We start from the raw sequence: 18164 nt of genomic DNA on the forward strand, positions 1-18164 counted from the left end.
TGGCATAATTGAAGTTTATTATATAAGTTTTGCTCTAATTTCTATTTTGTAGATCTCTGTTATTATTGTTTTTCTTTTCTATGAATTGTGAGTTTAAATTTAGTGTCCTTTTCTTATCTTACAGTGAAAGCATAAATCTGTTTCAAAAAATTTTTAAAGCAATAAGTATTTAAAACCATACATTTTTCTAAATACTAAACAGCCTTCCAGTTTTCATGATTATTCAGTCTAAATGTTTTCTCGTTTCCCTTATGTGGGGTATACTATTAACTTTCATCTATAGAATACAACTTTGTAATCTCTGTAGCAGTTAAAATGTCTTTAATGAAGGTATTTGATCCTACCTACTAAATACTCTTACTGGTGGCTTGTCAGACAAGAAAGGTCCATTACATGTCAGCAGCCTGCCCTAAGGAGTTAAGGACTAGAAGTTGAAGACAACCAATTACGGCACTGGCCAAAAAGCAGCATCATGATAGATGGAGAAAAGACTGAAGGTCTTATCATTTCATCTTGCTCAGATCCATTATCTATACTCTTGGCACCGGCAGTCAGGAAATCAAGGACTGCACTGAAAAAAAAATCTGCTGTCAACGATCTCTCTAGAATGCTAAAGGACAATGATGCCAGTCTAAAGACCAAGGTTATCCTGAACCAAGCCATGGTCTTCTCAATTGCAAGCTATGCATCTGAGAGCAGGGCACTGGCCAAGGATGATAAAAGAATGGATGACAGGTATGGTGCTGGAGAATAGTACTGAACCTTTGGGAATGTTGTCATAAGGAGCCAGTCCTTGTAGAAGGACATCATGCTTGGGTGAATAGAAGGGCAAGAGAGGAAAACCTTGGATGACATAGTGACTGTGGCAATGTGGTCAGGAGTGTCAGAGATGATGAGATTGGCTCAGGACAGGGCCAGGTTCAGAGCTATTGTTCACAGTGTTGATAAGAGTTGTAGTTGACTCGATGGCATATAACAAGAAGAAGGAGCTCCTCAAAGGATGTGGACACAGAAGTTCCATGGGTTTCCTTCTTGGTGACAGACATTGATGCATATGGGAGGAATCTGCGTTATATGGCACTGCTATTTACAGCTCTGAAAGCCTGCTGAAGGATTGGCACAAGGGGGTGGCTTTAACAAACATTTATTCTTGTAGTTTAGGAAGCTGGAAGTCTGAATTCACAATGCCAGTTCTAGAGGTTGGTTTTCTCTTTGTTACCTCTGGAGGAAGGTCTGTCTCCTTTTATTTATTTAGTTTTAGAATCATGGCTTTTATTTTCCAGGGACTACTTCAAGTGGGATGAAGCAGGTGGAGTGGGTGATGATGATGCTGGGCCCATCATGCTTGATTGATGGAGAACTTGCCCAGGAAGTTGCCCATCATCTCAGGCTTGATCACTACTGGGTTAAAGGCCTTGCCACTGCACACGGCCACCATACTGCTATCTCGGGCAGGATGATTATGCCAAACATCACAGGCAGGTGTATCTTCACCACCTCTGGCTTCTCTATGCAGATTGCCTCCTTCTTGGTCTTGTGCAGCCTCTTCAGCAGTGAATGCTGCATCCTGCACATGCAGGGGTTCTGCCACCTACCCTGCTGGGCACTGTACAGTTGCATTGGCTTCTCCTAGGACATGTCTAGCAGCTGGTCCAGATCCATGCAAGTGGTAGGTGAACTTGCTGAAAGTCTGCTTCTTCTTCTGCTCTACTTCCACCATCTTGTTGGGTCTTTGGAAAAGAGCCCCTTGTCTCCTTTCAACATTGGCAGGCCAGATGTTCCCTGGAGATTTCCATGAATCTTGGCATCAGTAATCCGCTGGCGACTACTGTCTAAGAGGTTCTTAGAGCATGGGCCTTGTATTCAAAGATCATACCCCGATTCCAATAGTGGCTAGCTTGTTTAAACTTTTTTACATCCCAGAAGAGACTGACTAAAGATACAGCTTAATACTACAGATTGTATCCTGCTTTATCAACATAGTTGCCTGATAACATAGTTGCTTTAATAAAATCATAGAGACTAAAATCAGATAAAAGTTGGAGGATATTTACACAATACTGAGAGGCATAGTTTAGCCAAGTAGAAATCTAGCTGATTCTTATTGGGGGACGGGAAAGGGGGTACAGTACAATCTATAATAAGAGGGTAGTACATCTGTTTTGCTTTTTGTTTTGTATTTTTTTTTAATTTTTATTTTATTATTTTTGTGTGAGTGTACCGTCAAATCAGATCTGACAGGTACAGGAGGAGATTGTCCCTCCTTCCCCGGCAGAGCATCTGGTGGATTCGAACCGTGTGCCTCTAGGACTGTAGTTGCAGCTCCTTACCACTAGGCCACCAGAGCTCCCCAGTACATCTGTTTTGAGACAGAAGGTTTGTGTTAGAAATCTTCTCAGATCTTACATGTCTCTTCATTTTTGGTATCATAAAATTAGAATCATAAGTAGAGCACTTTGTGTGTTTTATGAGTGGTCCTAGAGATGATCAAATCTGAGGGAGGAGTGAGAACTAACAGGTTAGAAATTAAGGGGACCTTGGGGATTCCAATACTGACAGCATGCAGACTGAAGGACTAGTTGTTGTTAGGTGCTACTGAGTGAAGTACGACTCACAATGATCCTATCAACAATCAATGTGAATACTGTCCTGTCTCTGTGCCAGCCTTACAACCTCTGACATACTTTAGCCCATTCGCTGCAGTCATGGTTGAGGGTCTTCCTCTCTTTTGCTGCCCTTCTACCTTCCTAAGTATGATGTCCCTCTCCAAGAAACAGTCTCTGCTAGCAACATGCCCAAAGTGTGTGAGACGAAGCTTCATCATCTTTACCTCTAAGAAGCATGCTGGCTGTACCTTCTCCAAGACTTATCTGTTTGTTCTTTTGGCAGTCTATGGGATCTTCAGTACTCTTTCCCAATACCACAGTTCAAAGGCATCAGTCCTTTGTCTGTCATCCTTAGTCAATGTTCAGTTCTCAGATGTAAATAACAAGAGACTTAAAAGACCATGGCCTGAATCAAGTACACCTTTGTCCTCAAACTGATATCATTACTACTCATTAATATGGAGAGGTCCCCACAAACTTTCCCAGTGCAATATATCTCCTGGTCTCATGATGCTGCTACCAAGTGGATCCAAGTAAGATGAAGTCGTTGACAGTCTCAATTCTTTTTCTATCATCATGATATTGCTAATTGGTTCAGTGGCGGGGATTATTTTTTTTTCTTGATACTGAGAGGCAACCCACAAAGGGTCTGTCAAGACATCACCCACATCTGGGACATTATCTGGCTGTACCAGCTACACACTTCAGTTCAAAGGCTCCAGCAGCCAGGAGTCACAGGAATAAGCGTTAGAGCAGAATGGTCAGAAAGAAGGATTCCCTTTGTGATCATACCTAGGACTTGGACATGGAGCCTCCTAAACTATGAGACTTATCTATCAGTTTGTTGTATTTGGAAATTGATCTGCATGTTACAAATTACTTTGTTGTGTACCATCAAGTTATAACCATCCTACGGCTGATCTGCTGATGGGTTTTCAGAAGCAGTTAATTTACTGAGAGGAGTTTGCTCATCCTTCTCCCAGGGAGTAGCTGGTGGATTCAAACTGTATGCCTTCAGAAATGCAGTGCAACTTCTTAACACAAAAGCTCTGTAGACGGGATATTTATATTCTTGCTCGTTTATCAGCGTTCTAATTAATGCAGAGCTTGTCTGTTAGTTTGTTGTACTTGTGGCTGGTAGGAAGGCTAGAAAGAAACCCCAGATTTGTAGCAAGCAGTCAAGCTGTCTTGGGAACCTTTAATCTTGCTGCTGGCATCTGAAATCTTGGGTAGAACTGGCAGTATGGAACACTGTCCTTTAATCTGTGAATTCTAATTTATCTCTAAAGTTCTGGTCACATGAAGACTTATGTACTTAAAGTTGTTGTCAGAAGTGGAGCACACTCATCAACAAACAAATGAATAGAGAAGCTGTGGTATATTCACACAATGGAATACTATGCTGCATTGAAAAACAAGGAACTCATGCAATATTACTCAAAATGGGCTACCCTGGGGGACATTATGCTGAGTGAAATACCTCAGTCACAAAAGGATAAATGTTGTATAGTGTCACTGTTGTAAAACGTAACAGACATTGGGGTTGAGGGGAGACTGAGAAAGATGGGATAAATGATGTATACTGCATTGAACAGATGAGGGAGAGAACTGTTTTAAAGGGATATATGATTAGGTATTATTGTCATGACAAGAGTTTAGAATGAAGGATTGCATAGTGGGGTAGACTTAGGGAGAGGGACTGTATAACAATGAAAGAATTTTTCTTTAACTTTTCAAAGAGAAGAGCGAACTGGGGGAGAAGGGGTGGGCAGGGAGAAAAGTGCAACAATCAATGAATGAAAATCCAAAGTCTCTGTAACCTTTCACTAAAATTAATAAAAAAAAAAGAAGTAGAGCACAGGCAAATAGAATAAATCTATAGTTGAATTGATATCTATTTCCCAACATCTTGTGATTTATTAATTAATACAGGAATTAGCAAATTAGTCCACCAACTGGTTGTTTTTAGGGGTATGGACGTAGCCATACTCATTCATTTCAATATTGTCTGTGGTTGCTTTCAAGTCATAACAATAGACTTATTGAGTAGCTGAGGGCCAAACTATAAATATTTATTTTCTAGGCTTGTGCACAAAACATTTGCAGAATCTTCCCTTAGGCTGAGTTATTTAGAAGTATGTATTAAAATTTCCTGATATTTGAGAATTTAAAAAATTATTTTTAATGAAATTAACTTCATGCTGCTGATTTAATTTAGTCACATTCTGTATGATTCCAATTCTTTAGTTTTTTTGTTCTGTTTTGTTTCCTCTTTCCTACAGCTCAGCAAATGATGTATGTTGATTAATGTTTAATATGTACTTGAGTTGATAGTATTGTTCAGTCTTGTATATCTTTATTGATTTCTACTTTGACTTACACTGCCAACTAAAATTATAGTTTCATTTATTTCTTTTTCAGTTGTGTCAGGTTTTGCTTTATAGATTTTGAAGCTCTGTACTAAAGGCGTGTTGTTGTAGTTAAGTGCTGTTAAGTATGACTCGTAGGAACCCTGTGAACAACAGATCTGAACCTGGTCCTATCCAGGGCACATCCTTTTTATCCCTGACACATCTGAGCCCACTGCCACAGACAAAATATAAATCCATCTCATCAGGGGTCTTCCTCTCCTTCGCTGACACTCCTGTTTTCCAAGCATGATGTCCCTTTCCAAGGAAAAGCCTCTCCAACAACATGCCCAAAATACATGAGACAAAACTTTGTCATCCTTGCTTCCAAGAAGTACTCTTGTTGCACTTCCTCCAACACATATTTGTTTCGATCCAAGCAAGATGAAATAATGGACCATTTCAATCTTTTCTCCATCTATTACAATGCTGCCTATTGGACCCAGTGGTGATAATCTTTGTTGTTTTGATGTTGAGATGTAATCTATATTGTAATCCAAATTATTCTCCCCTTCCACCTCCCCTACACAATCCCATAGAGTGTTTTTGAACCACCAATTTTTAATTTGGCCCAAGTGCTTAGCCACTGTGTCACCAAGGCCTCTCTCATCAGGAAGACATAATAATTAAAAGGAACATTGGTGACATAATGGCTAAACACTGGGTGCCAAATGAGCCTGAAGGAAGGGGAAAGGGGAAAACATCTGTATGAATGAGTGAATAAAACTTTAACTCAAAACACAGTAAAAAGTATTAAAATAGAAATGTGTAGCCTTATAATCCATGTGGTCAGATCTATCCTGTCCTATAGGATACTTAAGAACTGGAATTGATTCAAAAGCAGAGGGTTTTCTTGATGAATTGAGGATTTATTTTATTATGAAATTTCTCTTCATAAAGCACACTTTGCATATTAATATTAGATCATAATATAGTTTTCTGATGAGTACTTGTCTGGTATATCTTTTGCAACTTTCTTCCTTTACTCTGTTTCTTTAAGTTGTGTGAGAAAGTCTCTAGCTTTTAACTGGACTATTCAGATTATTTATATTTAATATGATTATCAACATCAATGCAATTATCAATATGATTAGATTTACATCTACTATTTTGTACTGTGGACTTGAGTGATTTCTCAATTAAGTTGATAACAGAGTAATGCCTCTGAGTGCTAAGAAATTATACCAAAAATATATACAGGGTATTTTCCACATCAATGAAACTCAGTTCCTTAAACTGATTAGTTATTTGGTGTAAAGTGAATGTGGCTGAGGATCCTCTATCACACTTACCCGCTGTTGGTGAACTATATTTTTGTGCTCACGTGCCACACGTGTGGCCCATTTCCGAGCTTCTTTATTGAGACTGTGCTCCTCTGTGGTTCCAGTTTCTGATTCTAATTTTCGACTCTACAAGAGACAACAGGGAAAAGTATTGTTATCGCTACCAATTTGAAACTGAATTAAGAGCCATGATCTTCACTTCATCAGCAATCAAAACATAACATATGGGGAAGCAATGCCACATGTAATAGCAGGTTCCTAAAGTATTAAGTCAGCAGTTAGAACCCATAAATGTCTTTAAAAAAAATTATTATTTTTTTGTGTGTGTACCGTCAAATTGGATCTGACTGGTACAGGAGGAGATTGTCCCTTCTCCGGCAGAGCATCTGGTGGACCCATAAATGTCTTGCATTGCTAAACAGGAGCATTTCCTCTCTAGTACAGTGGTGTGACATTTTTTTGGGGGATGTGTATGAAAGTAGTAAGCTAAGTAAAGGAAAAATAGGAGTTTTGCCAAATTACAATGACACTGAAATAGTCATATATATTAAAATGGAAACAATCACTTCAGTGTGAATAAAGAATCATTAAAATGCCCTTTATATTGCATAACGTAATGGGCTGCTAATCCAACAGGTAGTCACGTGGTGGAAGAAAGGTGGGTAGTCTCCCCCCATACAGATTTACAACCTCAGGAACTTGATGGAGGGTTGCAATGAATCAGAAGCAACACTATAACAGTGGATAAGGAACCAATGAATAGAAGTGAAAACAAATGTTATAGTAACAGCAACAACAGCATCGCTATAATTTCATTATAAGTCTATTACCAATTTATTAAAGGTTCTCAAAATATTAGGTAGTCACAAAAATGATTCAAGATTTTGGATGCTTGATCTTTACGTAATGATTTAATAAAATAACTCATATTAAATGTTATATATAATTTTAAAGCTCATGTTATGCTTATTCTATGTCAGATTTTAAATAGAAACTGTATTTGCGGAGCTCTGGTGGCCTAGTGGCAAGAAGCTGTGCTGCAATCCCAAAGGTGCACAGTTCAAATCCATCAGATGCTCTGCTGGAGAAGGAGGGGAAATCTTCTCCTGTGCCAGTTGGATCTGATTCGACAGCACACAGCAACTAATAGAAAATAAATAAATAAATAAATTTTAAAAATTGTGTATTTGCCTATCTTTTAAGGATATAGAACACAAAATATCAAAACAAGACTTTTCCTAACTCTTCTTTTACTAATTCAAACTAGGCTGCAGTGCAGCACAAACAGCTGGAAATATCAATAAATTTTGGAGTGAGGGAAGTGTCAATGAATGCACAGCGCAACACTGGCTTAAAAAATTCCCCTGTGCTGCATTAGAACTCAAAGATATGAAAGGTTGTGCTTGGCTATCAAAGGTGTTACTGATCATCTGAGGGAGATAAGTGAAGCTAATATTTTTAAAATGACACAAGAAGTTACCGAATTCCATGTTTGTCCCTCTACAGTCACTCATCTTTTGGCACAAACTGGAAAGGTGAAGAAGTTCGACAAGTGGGCACCACATGAATGGAATGAAAATCAAAGCAACCATCATTTTGAAGCCTGCTCTGTTCTCATTTTTTTTTTTACAATAAAAATGAACCAATTCACGATCACATAGTAATGTGTGATGAAGAATGGTTCCTTTGACCACTGATGATGTTCTGTGGTGATCAGTGGTGTGATCAAGGTGAGGTGCCAGAACACTGCTCAGTACACCAAAAGAAAGTCATAATGACCATTTGATAGTCTGCAGTAGAATTAATCCCCCACTACTTCTTGAATCTAGGTAAAACCATTACAGGAGAGAAGTTCTGTGGTAAAAAGCACTGAAATCTGCAACATTTGTATCCAGCATTGGTCAACAGAAAAAGGGCAATCCTTTTGCATAATACCACTTGATCAAACACCACACAATCAATGGTCCAAAGGCCCAGAGAATTGAGCTATGAAATACTGCTTCATGCAGCATATCCATTAGACCTTTCTCTGAAAGATTATCACCTCAATACATTTTTGCAGGGGAACCTGTTTCAATGCAGCATATCCATTAGACTTTTCTCTGAAAGATTAGCTACTTTTTCAATCACCTCAATACATTTTTGCAGGGGAATCTGTTTCAATGTCTAACATGCCACCGAAAATGCTTTCAGACAACTCCTCAACTCAAGAATGCTGGATTTTATGCTGCTGAAATAAACAAAGTTGTATCTTGTTGGGGAAAAATGTGTACATTGTACAATGGCTCTTAATTTGATTAATAAAGTTAAATTTGAGCCATTAAAACTTGCAAAGTTCAGGTTTAAAAATTGCCATTATTTTTGTAACAACCTAATACTTAAGAGAATACAAATTTTAAGATATTCTTAAAATAGATTTTTAATCTACTTGGAATTTAAAACTAAGAACTTTTAGGAAGTATTGGAGATGAACAGTGTAAAGACACACTATTTGACAGGAGATGGGAAATGTAAAATTTCTGAGATAGTTTAGAACTACAGCTATTCCAAATACTAGATATGAAAAACATACCACTGAGTGAAAAAAAAAATTTTCCATTTACATTTGCAAAGCACAAGTCTGTTTATAAAAAGCTGTGTATTGTTTGAAAGAAAATAGAAGTTTAGATGATTTTTGTTTTAATCTAAAGGAAAGAAATAGAAAAGTCACATAAAGTTTGTTGTTGTTGGATATCGTCAAGTAGATTGGGACTCATAGTGACCTTGTTAACAACTAAACAAAAAAAAACCCCTAACCCCCCAAAATGCTTATTGCCCCTGAGTTGAAATCAACTGATAGCTGACCCTCCAGAAGGTATGCCAAGGCTGTATACCGCACAGGAGAGATTGCCCATCTTTCTCTTACAGAGGTGCTGATGGATTTGAACCACTAGAGAGGTGTGGCCTTTATGTTAGCAACAGAACTCCCTACAGGGTATGCCACCAAAACTCTCTCTGAACTATATTCATTATTTAGCATATATTCTAATTTATACATTGTTTGATTTAGTTATCAAAACAAATAGGGACGGTTATATCCAATTTAAAGGTGTAGAAATCTAGGTTCAAAGAGGCGGATATCTTTCTTAAAGCCACTTACAGAGTAAGTGGTAGATCTCATATTTGAACATAAGTCTCTTTTACTTCAGATTCCATGTTCTCTTTCTATAATCATATATCTTACTAATATTCTATTTTGTTAATGATAACATGCTAAGATATATATTGGTTTGATTTTGTTTGTAGAAAATGAATGCTAAATTTTCCTAATTACTTTCTAATGGCTTTTAAAGAGAGCTTTCAGAGACTGTTGTCAGCTCTCATTGATTCCAGTTCATGAAGATTCCATGTGTAAACAGCAGAATTGCGCCCCCAATAATTTTCAAGGCTGTGATCTTTCAAAAGTAGTTGGATCACCAGCGTGGTCTCCAAGGTGCCTCTGATTGGGTCTGAACCACTGATCTTTCACTCCGTAATTCAGCCTTTAACATACATTCAATAATGTATGTATGTATGTTACTCAGGATTCTATTTTCTGAATTTCTCATTGTTAATTTAAAATGTTCCCAATATTTTTAGAACAAAATATTTAAGAACACTACTTTAAAAATTCATAGTTACTAAAAAAACCCCAAACAATCTAATATTCCTGATATAGTACTTGTTGGGTACTGCTGAGTTGGAATTGACCTATGGTTTACTCTCTAGTGGGTTTGCAGAGGCAGTAAATCATAGTAGAGGGTACTTCCCATCTTTCTTCCTTACGAAATGTACCACAGCAGCTTGTGCATTTGAACCATGAACTTCTGTGTTAGCAGCACAATTCCTTACCACTAAGCCACCAGAGTACTGATCTTTAATTCATCTTAACTACTTTGCCTTTCCATAGTTTATTTTAAGGTCAATACCAGAACACAGAAGAGTCAGTCTGATATCTAAGCACATGCACAGGATGTAACAAAAAAAAAAAAAAAAAAAATGTGACACATCTCATCTTGGAGGTGATGGCTTTGAGTTGCAGTGCTGGAGAAGAATACTGAATATCCCATGGACTCCAAAAAAAAAAAAAAAAAAAGGGAATCTTATGCAAGAAAAACAATCATTATTTTCAAGTCTGTAATAAAAATGTAAGCAGTTAAAAGAGAGATTAAAAGATGCTCCTGTATGATGAATGAGAACCACTAGTATACTAAAATACCAGCATTCTAACCCAAATTTTAAAAAAAATCATGTCCCTGTCTAACAATCTTATTAAGCTTCATTCAAGGAATCTGTAGTACTTACATTTTTCAGTTGTTAATAAGAAATATATTGTGCTAAACATCAGATGCATCTTCTTCTTCACATTAATCTCAAACCATTAAGATTTAGCCTCAGAAACCTGATGGAGGTCTTCATGACTAAGTGGTAATCTTTACAAAATTTAATCATATACCATTTATTATTTTAAGAAAGTTATGTTTTAAAAACTATTTCTTTTCTCAGAAGGACCTCTTGATGTACAAAGCACCTGGACTGTCATAGGTTACTGCACATCAAGTGCAGGTTCACAATCCTGTACTTCAGAAAGCTCTGAAAAGCACAAGGTTCTTGAGTAAGGTTTTGGATCCAAAATTTACTTTTGGCAAAATCTGACTTAAAACTAAACTTGAACTACTTATCTTCTTCATTTATTTCTCTGAGAATGAATATTAATATACTTCTCTGCAAAAATATTGATTTTTATTATGGTGTGCTTCCCTATACTCTGAGTTACTACATAAATCTAGTATAAGGATTACCTTTCTAAAACCGGAAATATCCTCAATTTTGCAACGTATATAGCCCAAAAGCCTTCTGATTAGGGCCTGTGGACACCGAAGTTACAAAGTTTAAAGAAAGATACTATATATCTTAGAGCAGAATGGAATCTCTCATGACTTGTACCTTTATTTGTCTAACTATACTTGGATAGGAGCACCTTTCTTAGAAGGAACATGGGAATGCATTTGGAAACTTGGGTGGAGGGACAGCAATGTTAATTTTGTGAAGTGCACTCATGGATCCATTATCAAAGGCTTTCATTTTTAGAAAGCATGCCCAGAATTATGTGTCAAAGAGTATTTACTCAGCTGGATGATTTTACCACATATTCCTTATCACAGTCCTTTCATGTTTATGAACCAACTGCAGTATGTAATAGAAAAGGGTTGCTTATAACAAAGGGAATTTTTGAGGAAATTCTTCCAGTATTATATTGATTCCACAGTCTTATAGATAAGAACAACTTCTGCTAAACATGTATTTTTAAGTTGTTACTGTTGCTGTTGATTGCCTTTGAGTTGCACACTACTCATAGCAACCCTAGGAACAAAAGGCTTTCTATAACTACTGACATTTATTAAAGTTCATAGAGTTTCTGGAGGCATGCTGTTTAGAAAGTGGATTCTACTCCCACTTTAAGAGATTAATAAAACGTTCTATTTAACAGAATTGTTAATATATAATGTAGGATTAAGTATTAGAAATGGTGACTGTAACAACAGGCAAAGATACTTTACCAAAAATGTAATGTCAGCTTTTTTACAGAAGTTTCTGGTAAGATCTTGTTACTTACAGTTCAAGGCAAATAAAGAGGAAAAGGTTTTCCCAGAAAACTTGGGAAAAATGTTTCCTTGTTTTTCCTGCCTATACAAATAGATCATACTTATCAATTTTGTAGACAAGCATGCTTCCTGTATTTTTATTTCTCGCCCTGGGTTGACCTTATAATTTTTCATAGGATGTGAAGAAATACTTCTAAGGGTTCCTAGTTCTAGTTCCTGTAAGGGAAGGGAGACCTAATCAGATTTACATATATGGCAGAGGTAGCAGTGTAAGCTGCCTACTTAAGAAGGGTAAGAATGAACATAAATTGTTACTATTGTTAAGTGCTGTCCAGTCCACTATAACTCAATGCAACCTTTTGAATGGCAGATTGAAACTTGGCTCAATCCCATGCTATCTTCACACTTTGTGCTATGATTAAGCCCACTGTTATAGTCACTATGTCAATCCATCTAGTTAAGGATCTATTTGATTCCACAAAGATTATCTTTTAAGCTTATAAAGAGTATTAAGATAGAAAAAAAAGAGGTTGATGAGAGTCATCTTTTGGAACAAAAGAGGAGAACAGAAGTTCTAGGAGACTTTCAGTGATCAAACCAGTAAGAGTACCAGAAACTACAAATGCAAAATGCTTTAATGTTTTTTAATCTTTGTAAGATCTGCTTTTTTTTGTATCCTCTCTAACAATTTACAAAACCAGCAAGGCACCCAATATCTATTCTGTGCCTACTTTGTGTCATGGATTTATTAAAACACAAATTTTTCTCAAATTGCTTCAAATGATATAATTTTCCAATCCAGTGAGATAGTAATTTTACATATGAGGAAGCTGAATCATCGAGGTTAATATGAATTAGGACACAAACACGGGGCATCACACTGCCAGGACCTGACCCCACAGGCCACAACTTCTCCAGTGTATAACATCTGTGGAATCTCCACCACCACCACACCCATGTGATTCCTGAGACCTGAAGCAATGCACCTGTCCATGCTCCCTCACAGAACATCCTCATTTAGGGAGGGGGAATTTTAGATTATATTCCATACCTTCTTCCAAATAATCGTGCATTTCAGCTCAGCAGAGAAAGTTGTACTCTAATCTTTCTAAGAGATTTTTTGCTTTCTGGTATCATCTGATAAATCATATTTACGGACATAAAGAGCACATTTGAAAACAGTAACACTACAGAAATATAAGCAAAAAAGTATACTTTTAAGTTAACTCTCTGAAACTAAAAACTCACTGACATCAAGTAAGTTTTCAAGAGGCTATAAATGCATGGGAGGAAAGTGCTCATCTTTCTCCCAAAGAGCTATTGCTGGATTTGAACCACCAGACAGAGGCCACCTTAGGGTTAGCAGCACAACTCCCTGTGAACTACTCCACCTTCTGGTAAATCAGTATATTAGACAAAACATACCACTGATGACTGTCCTTTATTATTATGGCTGATACTAAGATTCTCTATTCTTTATTTCCATGGCTAGAGAGAAAAGACCTGATTGTGGCTAAATAAAACTACTTTGGCCAGTTCTTTTTAGTAAATAGTTTCAAAGTATAGATCCAAAAATTCAAATACTAAAGAAAATTAAAAGGGATTGATTGATTGATTGATTTACTTACTTTCTTACCAACCAAAGCCTGGACTCCAGAGCTTGGGCTAACTGAAGTCAACAGGTATTTATTGAATGCTGATTACGTACTAGATGTTATTCCAAATACTTGGGACATGTCATAGAGCAGACAAATCCCTGTCCTCTGGAGCTTACAGTCTAGCATTTCCCATTTCACTTGTATACTGACCCAGGCAAGTCTATACTTTCTGTGTCTCTGCTGCCAAATGGGAGGAACATGCAGAGTCAGCACAGAACAAGGATGACATGCTTGCTGCTCTATAGATGCCAAACAAGAACCTTGCCCCTCACCCCAGCCTATTTCTTAGGCAATAGATAGGGCTGGATGTTGATTTGTAATAAGAGAGCACACTGAGGATAGGGTTGGAGCTGAATTGTCTGCTGTGCGATGATGGTGGTAGAAGGGGGTGCAGGGCTGATGGCTACACAAATTGTTGATGCTGCTGCTGCTGCTGCTGCTGTTTCTTGGTGGCTACCTTGCTGGCTAGGTCCTTGGCCTTCTTTGTAGCTGCTAGTGCTGTCTCTTTTGCCTTTTCCTTGGCTTCCTTAGTTTCAACAAGTGTCTCAGAAGGGTCTTCACTTTGTAGCTTGGCCAAGATGTATCCAAAACCCTTCATAGTTTTGGTCATGCTGCTTTTAAATTTAGCCAGACCAAATTCCTGGACATCTCTGGAGACACCAAATAAGCTAGAGGAGACCCAGGCTTCTTGGAGGATTTCAGTCCGACCACTGTTATCAGAGTTGACACAGTAAACACAGCATTCCTCCACTCCATCAGCCGGGCATGGTTGATGTTCCAGGTGAAGGTGGTCATGGTCTGATTCTGTGGGTCCACAATAGAGTCCTCCAGGATGTACACCGAGTGAGCAACACTGGCAGGAAACAATGGCTCAGCCCAGCAGGGCATCTTGTTGGTTTTGGTCAGGAGTCTCCAGGATAGGAGTTTCTGGTCAGGGGTAACCTCCCTGTGTACTATATCTTCCTTTAAGACATGTTTGCTGTAGGGTTTCGGGTACCGCTGACAGAAGGTGGTGAACATAGTCCCAGGAACTCTGGAGCACGCTCTGGCCCAGGAAATATTTCACTATTGTCCCAGCCGGGAAGGACTCAACACCTGTGAAGCATCAGGAGTGTGGAGCTCGGGGGGGCGGGGGGCGGGGGCACGTGGAGGCCGGGCCAGAGCTCGGTGCCCACCCACCTGGCTCACTTAATCACCACCTTACTGTGCCCAAGCTTTTGCTGCCATGAGGAGGGGTCAGGTAGTGCTCTAAATGGATTTTTGATTTATTGGCAGAAAACAAAAGTAAAACAAACAAAAGGTATGCAACAATCTCAAATCTTAATTAAATTCTTATGGTAATGCTGTTGTATTTATAAATGTTTCATTATACATTTTATAGGCATTTTTGTAGGGAAAGCATTGCAATAATAGGTTACATTAAAAAGTTCTGTGGTGCTTTAAATTTTTTTTAACACAGTATATAAAAATATTTAGAAGACATTAGAGTTAATGTATTACTAATAATTTTATGTAAATAAAAAAATCATGCTTTGAGCGAAAGTTTAGAGGGTACTTGGTTTTTTTATGCAATCATTCATACCGATTTTATGGCTTTACTATTCCCAAGTGGCAAAAGCATTCTTCTCACTTCTGTCCTGTGATTCTTCATCTTTCTGTCCTATTACTTCCTGCCTTCTGAGCTTTCTCCCGAGGCAAATATTGCCTATATGATCGATTTTTCCAAGAAGAGAATACTTCTCTGTGTTAACTGTTCACCTTATAAACATGTCTGATATTTGGCTTAAAGTTGAGTGAGCTTAGTTACAGGCTTAAAAGGTTACTGAGGACATACTCTTGCGGGGTCCTTCAGTCTCTACTAGACCACAAAATATGGTCATATTGAGTTTTGTTTGACATTGTCTTCCACTCTGTCTGTGATATTCTACTTGAGATTTTTTAGGGTGAACAGATCACTGTAATAACTTCAAAAGTCCTTGACATCCCTAAATATATTGTCTAACTATAAATAAAATATATACATCTATGCAAGGCAATAAAAGATGCAAAAGTATAATTTTATTTGTTGAGTAAATGAAAGAAAAGTTAAAAACTTAATTCCAATTATGAAACTAGAAATTAAAGAATACTGTGCAAGAAGGGGACTACATTAGCAATGCACTGTACCACACTACTCTTTTACTTAATAGTATGTTCCACAGTTCTCAACCTACTATCATATATAAAACTTGAACATAAGTGGATGCAACTTATATTTATTTATCGTGTTATCTGACTTCTTTACCACCTCCAGATCTATCAATATCTAGACCACTTGTCATTTTATGTAAATCTAATGCATTTTCAAATTTTCTTGGCTTCTCTGTTTATTAGCTGAATGACCATGACCAATTTCCCCCCCCATAAACTTATGATGAGTAAGTAAGTAAACTGCTTTTCAATTCAACAATCCATAGTGTTTTATGACACTGATTACAATCCCCACATTGTAACATCATTCTTACCACTTCTATTTCCATTCATCTTTTTTTCTTCTCCCTTCCTTCTGAGCTTTATCTCTAGATAAATACTGCCCTTTTGAACATGTATGGTTAACTGATCTAAGAAGTACATTCTTCCTTGGTTTTATTAACCACCTTACAGGCCTATTCATTGTTTGGTTGGAAGTTGAGCCATGGGAGTGAGTAATTTCAGTTCCAGCTTTGAAGGGTAACTGAGCCCCACAGAAATGAAGGCTGCACAGGTAAGAGAGTTCCTTATTTTTTTTTCTTATCTGTTAAATGAGGGTAAATAAAATCTACACCATAGGGTTTGCTGTGAGGATTAAATGCACTAGTATAGGTAAATGCACTCTAAAAATGTCCAGCACAGATGTTCAATGAATGCTTGCTTTTATTTTCAACTGTTTTCATTTCCTGATCTATTGTTTCTCATCTCTGAAGGACAAACGTCAATTCATCTTCAAGATCTAATACATAAAATGAAGAAATAATAACAATAAATAATAATACAGACTAAAAATTTGATCAGAGACCCCCAAAATGAAAATCCACAAACAGCTAATAGACCACCACTAGCCATTTTATTGTTACTGGAGATTTGTGCCTTCAAGTTGGCGCTGAATCAAGCAGCTCTATCTCGATCTACAACAGAATGAAACCCTGCCTAATGCTGTACCATCCTCATCAGCTCTACTTTGATCAAATCTATTGTTACAGTCGCTGTGCCAATCTATCTCCTGGAGGGTCTTCTCCTTTGCTCATCCTCTACTTTTCTAAGCATGATATGCTTCTCCAGAGACTAGTCCCTCCTGATAACACAGCCAAAGTATACGAGACAAAATCTCACCATTATTGTTTCTAAGGAGCACTTTTGGCTGCACTTTATCCAAGACAGTTGTTTGTTCTTTTTATAGTCTATGGCAGATTCAATATTGTTTGCTAACATAATTCAAAGGCATACATTCCATGTTCTTCCTTATTCATTGTCCAAGTTTCACAAGCATATGCAACAACAGAAAATATCATGAGTTAGGCCTGGCACATTTTTTACTCTTGAAGCACCTTAAAGGGTCCCAGGCAGCAGAAATGCAGAGTGCAATAAATGGTGTTATAGTCACCATCAAGTTTTCTAAAAAACAGTATTTGCAATGTATAAATAATTGATTATACAAGAGTCTTATCAAACTAGTTCCTCCAGCTTCATTTCTATAACCAAGGCCATATTTTCTGACTGCTATTCTTCTTTGTTTTTAACTTCTGCATTTCAAAAACCAGTTGGTATTAATGCATCTTGGTTGCATTCCTTATCAACTTCAGATGCACAAGTTGGTGGAAATCTTTCCATTTCTACAGCTTTGGCTTTAGTGGTTGGTTTGTAAATTTGATTCGTAGTCATATCAGCAGGCCTTTCTAGTATGCATTTGGATGGTACCCTGCTACTGACAACACTGTACAGTTCTTGAAATGTTCTTTTCGATAATGAATGCAATACTATTCCTCTTTGTCACTCCTGACATAGTGACCACGTGATTGTCTGATTAAACATATGCATTCCATTTAATACTTGACAACTTCCAATTTTCTTAAATTAGACATTCCAATTATTAATGGATGTTTGCAGTGGTTTCTTTTCTTTTAAATAATTGATATTGTTTTACTTACAAAGTTTGTATGTATTGTTTTTCACACCACATCTTTCCCATTTCCTTTACCCTCCCCTCCTTCCACCCATCAAATTGTGCGACCCTATGATTACCCCCCTGCCCATCCTCACCCCTCTGCTTCACCTTCTCCCCCCTGGATCCTCATACTTGTCCTACAATAATGGTCTTATACAATATTTGACCTTATGAGACTGAGTTAGTTCACTTAGTATAATACTCTCCAGTTCCTCCTGAGTTAATTAGTGATCTACAAAATCATTGTTCCTGCATGCTGCACAGTATTCCATTGTGTGAATGTACTGTTAATATCTCAATCCATTTGATTGTGAATGGACATTTGGGCTGTTTCTATGTTCTTGAGATGGTGAATAATACTGCTATGAACATTTGTTTACAAGTCTCCGTTTGTGCCTCAGTTCT

The 18164-nt window shown here is 37.5% G+C and overlaps 1 protein-coding gene and 1 pseudogene across 3 annotated transcripts in view; both read right to left on the minus strand.

The window, feature by feature from the left end:
• FCHSD2 (FCH and double SH3 domains 2) overlaps positions 1–18164 on the minus strand; it is a 246081-nt gene that overhangs the window by 46212 nt on the left and 181705 nt on the right. For all 3 annotated transcript variants that reach the window (XM_006885556.1, XM_006885557.1, XM_006885555.1), the window contains one exon: positions 6307–6423. In XM_006885556.1, coding sequence (XP_006885618.1) covers positions 6307–6423 — 117 coding nt within the window. The remainder of the gene's footprint in view (positions 1–6306; positions 6424–18164) is intronic.
• On the minus strand, positions 1273–1720 carry LOC102865366 (annotated as a pseudogene).

The sequence above is a fragment of the Elephantulus edwardii genome, unplaced genomic scaffold, assembly GCF_000299155.1.
Source record: "Elephantulus edwardii isolate Elephantulus edwardi_28Jun2011 unplaced genomic scaffold, EleEdw1.0 scaffold00044, whole genome shotgun sequence".
Classification (NCBI taxonomy): Eukaryota; Metazoa; Chordata; class Mammalia; order Macroscelidea; family Macroscelididae; genus Elephantulus; species Elephantulus edwardii.